The sequence below is a fragment of the Heterocephalus glaber genome, unplaced genomic scaffold, assembly GCF_053883595.1.
Source record: "Heterocephalus glaber isolate CG9 unplaced genomic scaffold, H.glaber_assembly_v1.0 deba00001600, whole genome shotgun sequence".
NCBI classification, from domain to species: domain Eukaryota; kingdom Metazoa; phylum Chordata; class Mammalia; order Rodentia; family Bathyergidae; genus Heterocephalus; species Heterocephalus glaber.
Window position 1 is genome coordinate 30512295 of NW_028258372.1, and position 13356 is coordinate 30525650.

Sequence of the window (13356 nt, forward strand, 5' to 3'; positions counted from 1 at the left end):
TTAGAATTGAGATAAATGTCCTGGTAATTTATGCATTTGTGTCAAATAAAAAAACTACTTTAGGGTTAATGGATTAGTATTTCTTGATTTTAAAGTCTGTGATGGAGCCTAACAAAATTACTGTGACAATATTTGTATCATAACACTCAGTAAAGTTTTTTGTTTACCTTTTTTATTAAAAACTTGATAAAAGTGCATCGTATACATTGTTCATCCTAGAGTCAAGTGTTCCATCAAACATTCGTATTTTTTCCCTCCATCCCTCCCAAAAAGGTTTTTAATTGGTGATGCACAATTTTGTCATCTACCAAATTAAAAACTGCAGGTTTGTAAACTTGGCACTCAGAGAAAGAAATAGGTGCCATAAAATGATTAAGCGTTGGCATGTGTACACCTGCTGTCAGGAAATAAACTTTCCATATGTTGCAGTTTGGCAGACATGCATCTTAAAAAATGTATTGAATGAAACTGCTACTGTGTTTTCTTTTTCCAGTAATATCTCTACTTTATGCCTTTAATTGATTACTTTTGCTTCAGTTAGAAGAACATGATTTATTTTTACAGAAGTACTTGAAGTTAAATGGTGGTACTCTTTAAGAGTATAGTATTTAATTGAATAACATTGAAATACTAGCTTGGCTTGTAACACCAGTGAGGAAACAAAATTTATCTATTTGGTAACATTTGATAACTTTATAAAAACTTCAGCCTGAGACACATTAATTTTTCACATTTGATCACGTCATGTCAAAATAATTTCCCCAAAATATATGAGTGATAATAAAAGAAATTAAAACATATCTCACTTAAAAATTTAAATAGATGAGAACAGTATTGATGAAACATCTGAACTTTATGACAGAGTTTATGGAATAACTCAACTAAATCTTATTGCATGGAATTTAAGTTTTTAAAACCCTAGAGTAGTCAAGTCAGAAAATTTGTCTTTACACAATTATAAAGTGTCCTTGAAATTAATGTTTTATTTACATTTAATTATATATTGAAATGAAAAGCTAAATCTAAAATGTCTTTTGACTGCCTTCATTTCTTAAATTAAAGTTTATGTGAAAATATATGCAGATATATTTTATTGGCCCTAATATAAGACTTGAACCATCGATGTATGCATGCTTGTTATTGCATGTCAATACACAGAATTCCCTTGTACAGTTTTAGATTCTCTTGGGATATCTTTTCGTCATTATGATGTACTGTTAAGTATTCAGAAATTTTAAAAATAATTTTTGAATTCCTTTATGTGATGAATTTTAACTAAAACTTGTCCTATAAATGTATTTTAACTATACATGCTTTTAACATTATTTACAGATTGCACACTTGAAAAAAAATTATCTTTTTTAGTGTAGTTTACGGTGACGATACCTGCCTGCCTTTTCCTTTGCTGCATTGGCACAGGCATTGTGCTTATTTTGTTGTAAATGGTTCCAGTATTTTATCAGTTCACTAGGCTGGAACTGATGAGAGGTAATTAGGTGGCTGTATTTACAGCTTGAATAAGAAACTCGCCAGTGATTGAACACAAACTCATTGGGAGGGGGCACAGGATCAATTCTCAACTTGGCAAGACAGATCCCTACATACACATCTTCCAAGTGCAAACGACGGATACCTAAAGAAACTTTAAATATCTTTTCTGCCAGATCTCCAGAAAATACATAACCAGTACCAGAACAGAAGACAGGGTAACGCTCACTTGGGTAGAGATCTGGTGGCATGTACCACTTGCTGTCTTTGTTTCGATTGGGTGCATATCCTCTCATTAGGTAACCAGTAAAATAGTTATGTCTAGGAGGCAGATCTGGCTTCAATAACTTATGTATTAAATATTCAGTGTTGACAAACATGTCACTGTCAGTTTTCATAACATATGGACTATGTGGACAGTATGTTGCAACCCAGTGCATACCCATTAGTGTTTTAATGGTCAAATTATAGTATGTATCTAAATATTCCTGTTGAATTATATCATGATATTGTCTGCTTTCTTCCAGTATTGCACGTTGAAGGTAGCCATTTAGCTTAATACTTATTCCCAGCAAAAAAATTCTTGTGATTTGGATACCAGGTGCTAGGCTTTCATTGCCCCAAGTTTGCCGAATAGCTCTTCTAGCTTCTATTTGTCCAGGTTCTGCAGCTATTAGTAGTATTAAAAAAGGACTTTTCTCTTGGCATTTTTCAGGCTCATTAATAATATATTTGAAATGGTAAGAATTTGGATGTCCAGTACCTTTTTCATTGTAAATACTTCCATTGGCACTAAGTGTGTTCTCTAGCCCTGTAACTCCTTGTGGAGATAGTTCTGTGTTATTGGAGTTAGTTGCTGTTTGAGGCCTCAGTGTTTGAGGGACTGTTTCTTTCCAAATGTTTCGAAGAGAGCTATGGTTTGTCTCACTTCTTGTAGAACGAAATCCTCGGAAAGTATATGTTACAGGGTTTTCTTTGAAGCCAGCTCTACCTGGCAGCCAGTCATGATGATTAAAAAATAAGAACATGGCAAAAAGAAACACTAAGGAAAGTACACCAATAAGATGAGTACGGAACAGAGACCTCTTCCCATTCCAGGTCATTTTTGCAAAGCAGCAGTGTCTTCTCCTCCACTGAAGCATGTTGTAAATATCCAGTAATGGAATGAAAATATTGGTGGCTGGAAATACTGTTTTCTTCTCCTGAATGAATACTATTCTTTGGTAGTCATTTTCTAATTCAGTCACGCTGTGTCCCTCGCAGTCATTCTATAAAAATGAAGCATAAAGGTTTATAAAATACATCTTATGGAACTCCCTAAAAGGAACTCTGGACGCTAGTAAAATTGAAGCTAATAAGCATTTCTTATGCTGTGAAAATATATAATCCAGAAACAAAAGTTTTTTAATGTATTTCTTCTTGGCAATATAACATCACCAAGATCATGATTATTTACTTAAAAAAATATTTTTGTGGGACAGTGAGCAGTGTAAAGGGAGGTGATACATTTGCTTCTATTTTGTTTATAGTCTCACTAGTTCTTATTTGTACCTTCGACCTAGGTTAATGACTTAAAAGTTGGATGCATATAGAAGAGAAAAATGTTACTAGATTCCTGACAAAGGCTGTATAAGAAGGCCTGGGGAGCAGGTGAAAAATTTATTGGCATTAATTAAAATTGATTTGACATACCATTGGTGGTATGGTGCGCATTCAGCGGCCTTTTTTGTAAAACAGTCATGTATCAGTTGTGGGACAGACGGTGCAAGGTTGATGATGGCAGAGTTCTGTTAGTCACAGTACACTGCCTGGCATGTTTCCATTCGCCCCTACTGTGTTGAGAAAGTCAGTGAGAAGATGCACCTGTCAGAATTAATTTTCAAGGTCCAGTAACTTCGTTGTAGGATTTTTAGACAGAGATAAATGATCAACATTTTCATGTAATCTTTCCTAATTTTAACCTTTACCTCAAATATGAAGTATTCAGGACTTATAAAGTTGATTTTAAAATATAACTAGTAATTAATTATCTACGGTGTTGACAGAGAAGCAGTTTTTTCAGGCTTCCTGTGAAATATAAGCTCTAGTTATTGTCATGTCAAACTATTTAAAATTTCAGTTTTCATAAAATATATTTACAAGTTTCCTGAGTCTTTATTGTTAGAAGTTTGCATGTACAGAATTTGTTAAAATTTTAAGACTTGTATATAATACAACACAAATATAAGTGAAATTAAAAAAAAAGTTCAGAAATACCAATATGGGAAGTTCATGCTGCCTGGTTAAAAACTGGTTATCTTGTAACAAAGTTTTCAGTGTATATTACAAACTTGTTATTGTTTGGTCTTAGTTTTTTTTGTTTGTTCTTACATTTTTTAGAACAGGAGTGGAGTCATAGAGGTAGGTGAAGAGCTGTAGTTTGAATTTAAATGAGAAGAAAAGCTTTTTGAGAAAGAAGGCAGCACATATGTAATTTTGATTTTTCAGTTCTTTACTGAAAATTATTTTTAAAGCAAAAGCACATTAATAACCTTTTTAATGTAGGAACATTTATTTAAAATTATATATGTAAATGCATGTGATTATTTAGCTTGTGATACTGAGCAGTCATGGTTAATAAAATCATTTAGCCTTGACAGGAAATTAGTTTTAGAAAATGATAGCATTTACATGTAAATTCTCATATAATTGAATAAATGTTTAAATTCACATTCATAACATTAAGTTCTTAAAAATATTGATTGAAAGTGTTAGGTGTATATGAATGAAAGTACAGTTTTAGTAGCAGCCACTAGGAGGAGCAAGTAGGTGGGAATTTGAATGAATTTCTAAAGTGTAGCAGTACAGGCACCAGCATTTAATAATTTCTAGTTTCTGAAATTATATAGTGCCTTAGCATTTATAATATTTCTCAAATGTAAAATATTTAATCATTTTGATAAATGTGAACGGTGTTTTATTTTAAATTTGAGGTTTTAAAAACAATTTAGTTTGCTATTAGTGTTTACTTATATGAATTTTAATCTCACATTATTGTAATGAAGACCAAAGCTATTCACTATCAACAAAACATAGTTCTGCTGTGAACTAAGCTGAAAATAATAGAGCTGAGTATTCTGATTTAGAGACTCAGATTTTTCCTTTTTGTACTTGAAAATAATTGTCCTTCCTGTTTAGGTTAGAAAACTTTTTTTCAGGTTTTATTCCAAAATGTTATATTTGTTTTGATAAGTAGTAATGACTCCCTCCCTCTATAAAGAGACCAGCAGATTTAAGGGTTATGTATGTAAATTTAAAAGAAACAAAAGTTACTTTTATAGTTAGTTTGATCTATTGCAGGTATTCCAAACAAGTTAAATGAATCGATTTTATTATAATAATGCTTAGAATCTGCTTGAGGTTCAGTCATTTAGAATAGATCTTTTGAAAGTGTAAATTTATGGTTTAAGAAGCAATAAAAAATAAAAAAGCAGATATTTGAATGAATGAACAAAAGATTGAAGAAATGAAGGTATTATAGTAATAAGTTACATTATTTTTATGAAAATAATATACTTGAAGTGATATCTCAAATATTTTAATGTTATAGAAAGTAGTACATTATCATGTAATCTAGCATAAGTGTAATTTTGGTTCTAACATAATTATATAATTATGATAGAGATACATCTTAAATTTCATGATGGTTGTATATGAATAATCTACAGACTTGGAATATGTTTATACCTATTTTTAATCTCCCATTGATAAAACTCGTGTCTTACATCAAAAAATTTTTAAATATTTCTCAAATATAATTTTCCTGTTAAAAAGAAAATAAAATTAAAATAACTATTTCTACTTTATTAGGTGATAAAATTATTCTCTCCAGTGAATGCTTATTGTATTTTAAAGCTTGAAAAGTGAGGACAAGACAAGATAGTTAAATATTTTGGCATGCTAAATAGTTTGGCACTTTTATATTTTTAGAATAGAGATAGCTTTATCTGTTATATTTCTTTTTCAGTGATAATACTTGGAATGTGTATTTACATCTTGAAGAAAGTTCATGGGAATAATGTTGCTATAAAATGCGGTTCACTTCACGCGCGTGCACACACACAGAGTTTTTATCATTTTACTTTTAAAAGTGTCACATTTAGTCTGTTGGAACAGTCCTAGATTTATGTGGTCCTTAAATAGAAAAACTTGTACACTTCTGAGATGTCTGGCTTATGAAACTGTTTAATTTGTGACTTTAACATTGATAAAGTTACCGAGAGGGACTTGATTTTTACAACCACATTGTTTGTTCCTCTTTAGTACTACCATATTTCAATCTTTATTAGAATAAAAATTCATGGTTTATGATTCACAGTTGGTATTGGGGTGTGATAAAGCCTGATAAATGTGTTTAATCTTAATTTTGAAATGCATTGCTTACATATGTCTTAAGAATGTTTGCCTTCTGTGATTATTCAATATGAAACTGAGTGGAAAAAAATGCAATCTTGATAAGTTTATAAAATTTTAGAAATATCTGAGTTCTGGAACCCTGAGTTGCTATTGTTGCTAAAATAGTTTGATTTTTCCTCTGTCCTGTATACATATATAGTGGCAGTAGTTTATTACTACGTATCAGTAGAGCATGGAAGCACATTAACTACATTTATGTTTAATTCTTTGAGCTTGTATTGCTGTTCATGCGTATTTTTATATCACAGTATTTTCATATTATGTTTTTTAATTGAATTAACTTTGAAAATCTCCAGTGAAAATTTTAGCTTTGGTCATTTAGAATCTCTTATCTAACAAAAAAGCTCATTATTTCAAATAGGATAATTTTTAGCAAGTATTGATATCTCATTGTTTAAAGTTGTGTTTGTGAACACATGTGACTCTACTGTGGTGTTACGCTATGCATAAACTCATACTGCCTAAGTTAATTCTTTTTGTTTAATATCTTTTTGTAGTTAAGCAGTACTTAAAATTTGTTGATACATTCCTAGATTGTGTTCATTATCTTTATTTGGGAAGAGATATGGGAGGGAAGATTTCATTACTATAAGCTCTTAAGATTTTGCTTTAAAAGGACTTTGAAAAAAAACCCTCGTAATATTAAGATCATACTTAATGCTATTTAATGTAATTTGCACTGCATTGCCTCTTGATAGCCATTTTAAAGAGTGCACTTTAATTTGCTAGATAAGGATTCAGTTTGACCTAATTTGATAGAGGATTGCTGTTTCCTATAAAGGGCTACAACATTTTTTAAAGTTTAATTTCTCATAGAATCCTTTAAGTACATCTTGTCACTATTGGCCTTTTTCCTCTTATATGTCTGTACTCCAGAATTACTCCAAGGTACATATTTAGCTGAATACAGCAGTGACAGATTGACTTCTAAACAATGACAAATTTCAAAACCATATATTTAGAAACCCTTTCATAGTTTCAAGGGCAGTGAACTATATGAACTTGTTTATCAAGTATTAGTGCCTCTGGGGCTATAAAAAGGTAACACATTTAAATAAATATCATACACAAGATATCGACATACCTTCCTTGGTCAGGCCATTTATGTGGAGAGGATTATACCACTGAAAGTACTTTTGGCACGCCATCACTTCAGCAAAAAAGATGCTGTCGAACATGCGCACATCCCCCAACAGTCTGCCTCCTGCGATTGCTTTTCACAGTATCCGAAGTGTCCATCTGTCGGCTTGTCTTCGAGTTACCCTCCTTGTTCATATGGGTCCTAGTCTTCTGAGATTTTCTCTTTCTTTCATGTTCTCTCTCGTTAGACAAAAGAGCTGTAGTTGTGCGTTCTATTTGGAGCACTGTTGACTCTTTCCGACAGTTGATGCATTGAAGCTTTTTACATCTGCTGTTTTCCTCACTGGACAATGCAGTGCTGTGTTCTCTTCTCAGTATCCATATTTCTAGTAATAACACTGAGCTGCAATGTAAAGCAGCAGAGCTAGAATCAAGTGCTTCAGTTGTATTGGAAAAGAATAGAATTTACCTTTCTTCTTTCATTGTTGCCTGGCAGCTGCAGGAAAGATTTTTTTTTTTCTGAGCAGTTTTACTAGGGCTTTAGTCTATAATATGAAATCCACGGTTCCTCAGCTGCTGCACAGGGAGGCAGCAGTTTAAATGTGGGCTTGACAGATGCTCTCTCTGACAGAGCAGAATTTAACGTCACTGCTTGGCTGAATCCCACGTGATTGTTTGCATTCATTTTGACTAAAAACCTAAGGTAGGGAGAAGCTTAGAGATTTTGCTTCTACATGATAAATATGTATATTCAGTATAAGTTAGGGATGAGTAAATAATCAGAAAATGGGATGATTAGAAATGAATAGTTATGATTTTATTTTTACAGCCTTTTTCCTTTTTATTTAACTTAAGCATGGGCTTTCTAAATATTTCTGTTGGATGGGGGGGCTTTCATGTTTCTTACATGCTTTTATAGGACATAAGTGATAAAAGCTTGTGTATATAAGTTGGTGTAATTTAACCCGTTCAGTGCATCTTCTCTTTGAAGTTTTTTTCCCTAAAATTGCTCTGATTTTGCCAGTACAGTACTTAAAGTCATAGACTGCATTTTATGTGTAAGTTAGACTTTTCTCTCTTATTTTTTGCATTTTACTTATATCAGCTGCCGCAAATCACCGTACTGTTGCATGTGGTGATATGACCCACTTGCTGTGTGCTCTAATTTCTAGCATTCTTGAAGGCATTAAACTTATTTTTAATCACTTTTTAATGTAAGCATTTTTAAATTTTCCTTTTAAAATTACATGTTTCATAGAATTCAATGAAATGATGTAGTAAATATAAGAGATAAAATGCACATGTAAAGAATTCATTGATGAGTGATAGGATTTCCCTAATTATGTTTACTTACCCTGATATTTCAGGATGGTTCAATAATTTGCCATCAAGAGGATTTTGTAAGGAGTGGATGATCTGAAATCTATCTTAGTGTGGTTAGTCTCCTAGGCAGTTTAATGTCTTGCCTCTTTTTGTTTGTAAGAGCATTGGGGCAGTTTTTTTTTCTTAATAGCCTTAATTATCAGTTTTTCTGATACTACCAGGCATAGTAACTCCTCGAAATTTACAATTTGGGGACTTATGTATATATTCTTTATCTCACCAGTCTCCCTTAGTAATATCTGATATTTCAAATAAAGATATGTGTGTGTGTGTATATGTATATATATATATGTATATATATATATTTTTCCCCCCCTTTGGTACCGGGGATCGAACACCCAAAGGATGTATATTTTCTGTAACATTTAAAAAATTTTTGTCTTAATATTTTTCAGTTTTGCTGATGAAATATGCTTTGTAGTTTTAGGACCTTCTGTGACTTTGTTTCCTCATAATAGATGTGACTTTCCTAGAAATATTAATAAAGAAATAAAAGTAGAAAAATTTATAAATGGGAAACTAAGGCCTACAGCTTTGAGTTTTCTTAGTAAAGTTTGAAGGAGAAGACTAAAACCTAGGTTTCTAGGTGTTTAGTTTTTTGTGTGCGTGAGGGGAAGGGGGTGTATTGCACTTTTAAAATTTTTTATTTTGCAACATGGGCTCACTATGTTGTTGAGTTCCCCAGGGTAAGCTTGAACTCGTGATCCTCCTGCTTTGGATGCTGGAATTAAAAAGTGCACCACTGTGCTTGTCTGGCATTTAGTCCTTGTATTCACCATTACTTTCATTGGTACACCTTTGATATACAAAATAATCACATTCATCGTAGTGAATTTGTATCTGTACATAATATATCTTGATTCTTCTTTGTCCTCCCATTTCCCTTCTCCCTTTAACTTTTCTTCCCTTATTTACAAAATCTTTGATTTTTTTATTGTTGTGAGTTAAATGAGCTAGGTAATAGAATAATGCTTATGAATCTAGTTAAAGTAACTTATTTTTCAAAATTAGAATTGAGCTTTTGTAGATTAGTGTTTACTGTTGGTTCCTTATGTATGATTTAACTGCCAAGTGGTAGTGGCCATTTATTTTTTTACCCAAAATGAGACTGTGTGCTAATCACTTGAGGTGTAACGTAAATGACTTGTATCCTTCATGGATAGTTTCGTTATTGTAATACCCATTTTATTTATTAATTTTTTTTTTTTGGTACCAGGGATCAAACTCGGGTCCTTGCGCTTGCGAGGCAGGTGACGGAACCACTGAGCTAAATCCCCGGCCCTGTAATACCCATTTTAAAGATGAGGAACCAGTGCTGAGAGTGTTAACTAATCAGCCCAGATATTACTTAATTAGGGATGAGAAAGAGTTCAAGCTAGGAATTTTGAAGAAAGATTACCTAAATTCTTAGTTCCAATTGGTAAACATTATATTACGTGATTACTGGAGAAATTGTGAGAATTTTTTTCCCAGTGCTGGCACAGTATACTCAGGAATCATTGATAGAGTTATAAATGAATGTTTACATGTTCACTTTACCTTTTCTATAAATGCGTATCAGTGTAAATGTAAGTATATGATACAGCTAATGTATACCAACATTTACATTTAAGGCACAGATTATTTAATGTTGGGGATACAAAGATGATTTAGACATAATCCCTACCCTCTCTTCTAGGAAAGGATAAAATATATATTTTTGCCAATTCTTTTAAAAAAATATACTTTTAATTTTAATTGAGACAATAGTCGAACATACTTATAAGATAGTTTGACATTTCATACACTGTGTAATGATCAGATCAGACTAATTGGTATTCATCATCTTTGCTAGTTCTGTAGACTGGGGTCTTTTTGATGTCTCACTGGATTTATTTTAGATCTTAATTATTGAAGTATGGGGGAGCATTGCTGGGGAATCCTGCAAGGGCTTCATGAATGTTAGGCAAATACGCTACCACTGAGCTACACCCCTGACTCTAGGATCTCAGTTATTAAGAGATCTTCATGGAGAACCTGCTCACTAATGGATCTCTCCAGTACTGGGTTGAGCCTGAATTGCTAGTAGGCCATTTTCTTCTAACTGTTTATTATGGAGCAAATATTTATATAGCAAGGAACTACTAAAAATTATCAACAAAAGATGCCTGTGTACTTTCCTGGAATTTACTTTAAACTTTTAGGTACACCTGCAAGCAAATTCTTAAATTTAAATTAAGTTGAGCTGCTTAAGAACTTTACAAAGTATAGAAAAATAGCAGATACAAGATAAAAGTTCAGTAAGTGACTTTTTCCAGCAACTGACATGTTTGCAGTCAAGGCAAGTAAAAATCTTCAATGAGTAAGTTTGTACAAATTCTTCTTTTAATCTAGTTTCTTTTAATATCTGAATTCTTTGTGATGAAAACTCAGCAAACTACCAGCTTCTTTAAGTTTATAGTTACAAGTGGCTTGTAATCTTACTTATATAGGTCTACATTTTAATCTTACACCACATCCCTGGTGGAAAAATAGGTATCCGTTACTTGTGCTTTATGGCCCAAAACTGTCCAGCTGGTCTTAGGGCTTTTCTGGTGGGCATGTCTGGAAGAGCCCTCAAGGAACTAGAATTTACAGTCCTTTTTTTTTTCTTGTGGTACTGGCACTAGAACCCAGTAGACTCAAGTGTGCAAGGTAAGCGTTTTGCCACTGCACCACACCACCAGCCCAAGGAACTAGAATTTAAAGACAAGATTTGTAATGTCTCCTAATTCCTAGTTTCTATTAGATAGAGAAATAATTACCTTTTTATTCATGTAGTTAATTTATTTTGAATGCTTAGTATGTGATGAAGCAGGTGTACACTTCATATTACTATCAGATGGTAACTTAAGGGGTAATATTACCTAATTTTTTTGTATATAAATTCAATTGTAAGAAGATGAAGAGAAAAAGAAGTAGGGAAGAACACTTCAAACAATGAGCAAATATCTGAGTAACAATGAGAAGGGAAGCATGTCTATTCTCTACTTAGGTTTTCATTTTGGTTTGTACTTCAGTATGAGTAGTTGTCCCCTAAATTTAAAGTAATTACTTCAGCTGGTGCTGACCAGAACTCTTCTTCAGTGTTGGACAAAAATCTTAGTGTTTTACATCAGATATAATTTTCATGCCACTCTGAAAACTGCCATGTGACACAGTTTTCTGAGACCAGTTTAGTTTTATTGAGATCGTTCAACAGTTTTGCATAGTAATATTTACTGGGCTCTTGAATATTTGATTTGAAATTAGATAGTTTTTAAAAATTACATAAGAGATTTGGAAAAAAGACTTATTTTTGATTATTTAATGTAAATTGTATTTTTTTAAAAGAAGTGTTTATTAAGGGTTTAGAATTTTCCTCTAAAGTTCAGAAGTGATATATGAGCCAATTCTTTTTTTTCTTTGAACTCACAAACTAAGAATTAGCCTGATTGCAAATTAGCAATCTCAGAATGACCACAAGTGTCAGTGTTTTCCCGCATTATTTTTCTCCTTCGGTTTTCACCAAGCTGTGCAGCAAATACTCAGGTTGCATAAGAATTTCTTTTGACTTGAAGGCACAACTAAATTTATGTGTCTTTTTCAGAATGGATCATAGTCACTTTTTAAAAAAATCTTTTTCAATTCATACAAACTATTAATCATCCAAAGGAAAAATGTAAGCGTTTAAAACCAGCAGTGATTTGGCACATACTTTATTGTGTTTGTGTTTTTCTTTGTTTCTCGAGTTGTGGCTCTCAGTAGGGGGAATATTGGGGGCAATATTGCTTGCTCTGTGGGAGGTGCTATAGGGATTTACTTAGTGAGGAGGCCAGAGTAGGTAGTAATGGTATGTGGGACAATCCTTATAAAAAAAAGAATTTTTTCTATAGGACTTATGGGTGTCCCATTGGATATCTGCATGGGTGAAAAATCTTTTTTAATTAATGAGCTTAAAACATTGGAATATACAGTATATTTTATTAAGTTTTAGGGTTCTAGGAATGTAACTATAGAGGTATCACTGGAAACTAGTACATCGTATTGAACTTTGTCAATATAGTTCATCATTTAAAAATACATGTTGCTTATGGCAGTGATGTTTGTAATAATTGAATCACCAGTAAAGTAAAACAGTCTATGGGTACTTGTAAATTGTTGTATTCACTGTGATTTTTATGTGTAAGTATTAGCATCTGGTTAATCATGTCTGGTATAGTCATGTCTGAGCTATGCATATTAACATTTTTTTATTGTAAATGTCTTTGAAAAAGTTTTGCAATACGGTAGGTAGTATGTTGATTTTCTAAAAAATATATGGATAGGTTGGTTATATAAGCACTTCATTTCAGGCTGTTAGCTCAATGTAAATTATTTTGTATGTAAAGAAGATATATTGAATTTTTTTTTTTTTTTGTACCGGGAGTCGAACTTGGGTCCTTGCACTTGTGCAGCAGGCGACGAAACCACTGAGCTAAATCCCCGGCCTGTATTGAATTTTTTCAACTTTTTATTAATTTTTAAATTTTATTAGGATATTTTGACTTTGATAGGGTTGGAAAGCACACTTATTAACTTGAATAAGTTATTTCAGGCACTTTACACTCTATTCTCTGCAAACTCAACAAGACATTCCTGGTATTTAAAATTTTTATAATAGTAGCTCCTAACAAACTGTAACAATTGGTATATTCAGGTAGGTGTAAAGTATTAAAACTTAAACACTCCTCTAAATCTTCTCAAGCATAGTTGCCCCTTTTTCCCAAAAGACTTTTTGAAGAAGGGAGCAATTAGCCATACTTGATTGTAAATTCATGTGGCTATCTTCATTATGATTGTTTATAGTCTGGAAGTAGAGATGTTTGACTAAAGAAATTTTGTTAAGCCGCAAAAGGCACGCAAAGGTTATAGCATCATGAAAGGGTAATGTTTGGCTTTGGTTTTCCCTCC

General features: G+C 32.5%; 2 protein-coding genes across 2 annotated transcripts in view; one reads left to right on the top strand and one right to left on the bottom strand.

Annotated features, from left to right (window-relative positions):
• The window catches only part of Cdc73 (cell division cycle 73), a 160436-nt gene that overhangs the window by 77580 nt on the left and 69500 nt on the right, over positions 1 to 13356 (top strand). The gene's annotated exons all lie outside the window — the stretch shown is intronic.
• Positions 1218 to 7648, bottom strand: B3galt2 (beta-1,3-galactosyltransferase 2). The gene is made up of 2 exons (XM_004862759.4): positions 7028 to 7648; positions 1218 to 2756 (listed from the first exon to the last, which is right to left on the bottom strand). The coding sequence occupies exon 2, from the start codon at positions 2628 to 2630 to the stop codon at positions 1362 to 1364; it is 1269 nt and encodes a 422-aa protein (XP_004862816.1). The 5' UTR covers positions 2631 to 2756; positions 7028 to 7648; the 3' UTR covers positions 1218 to 1361.

Excerpts from the sequence above, each read along its gene's own strand:
- B3galt2 (XM_004862759.4), bottom strand. The coding sequence starts at position 2,630 with ATGCTTCAGTGGAGGAGAAGACACTGCTGCTTTGCAAAAATGACCTGG.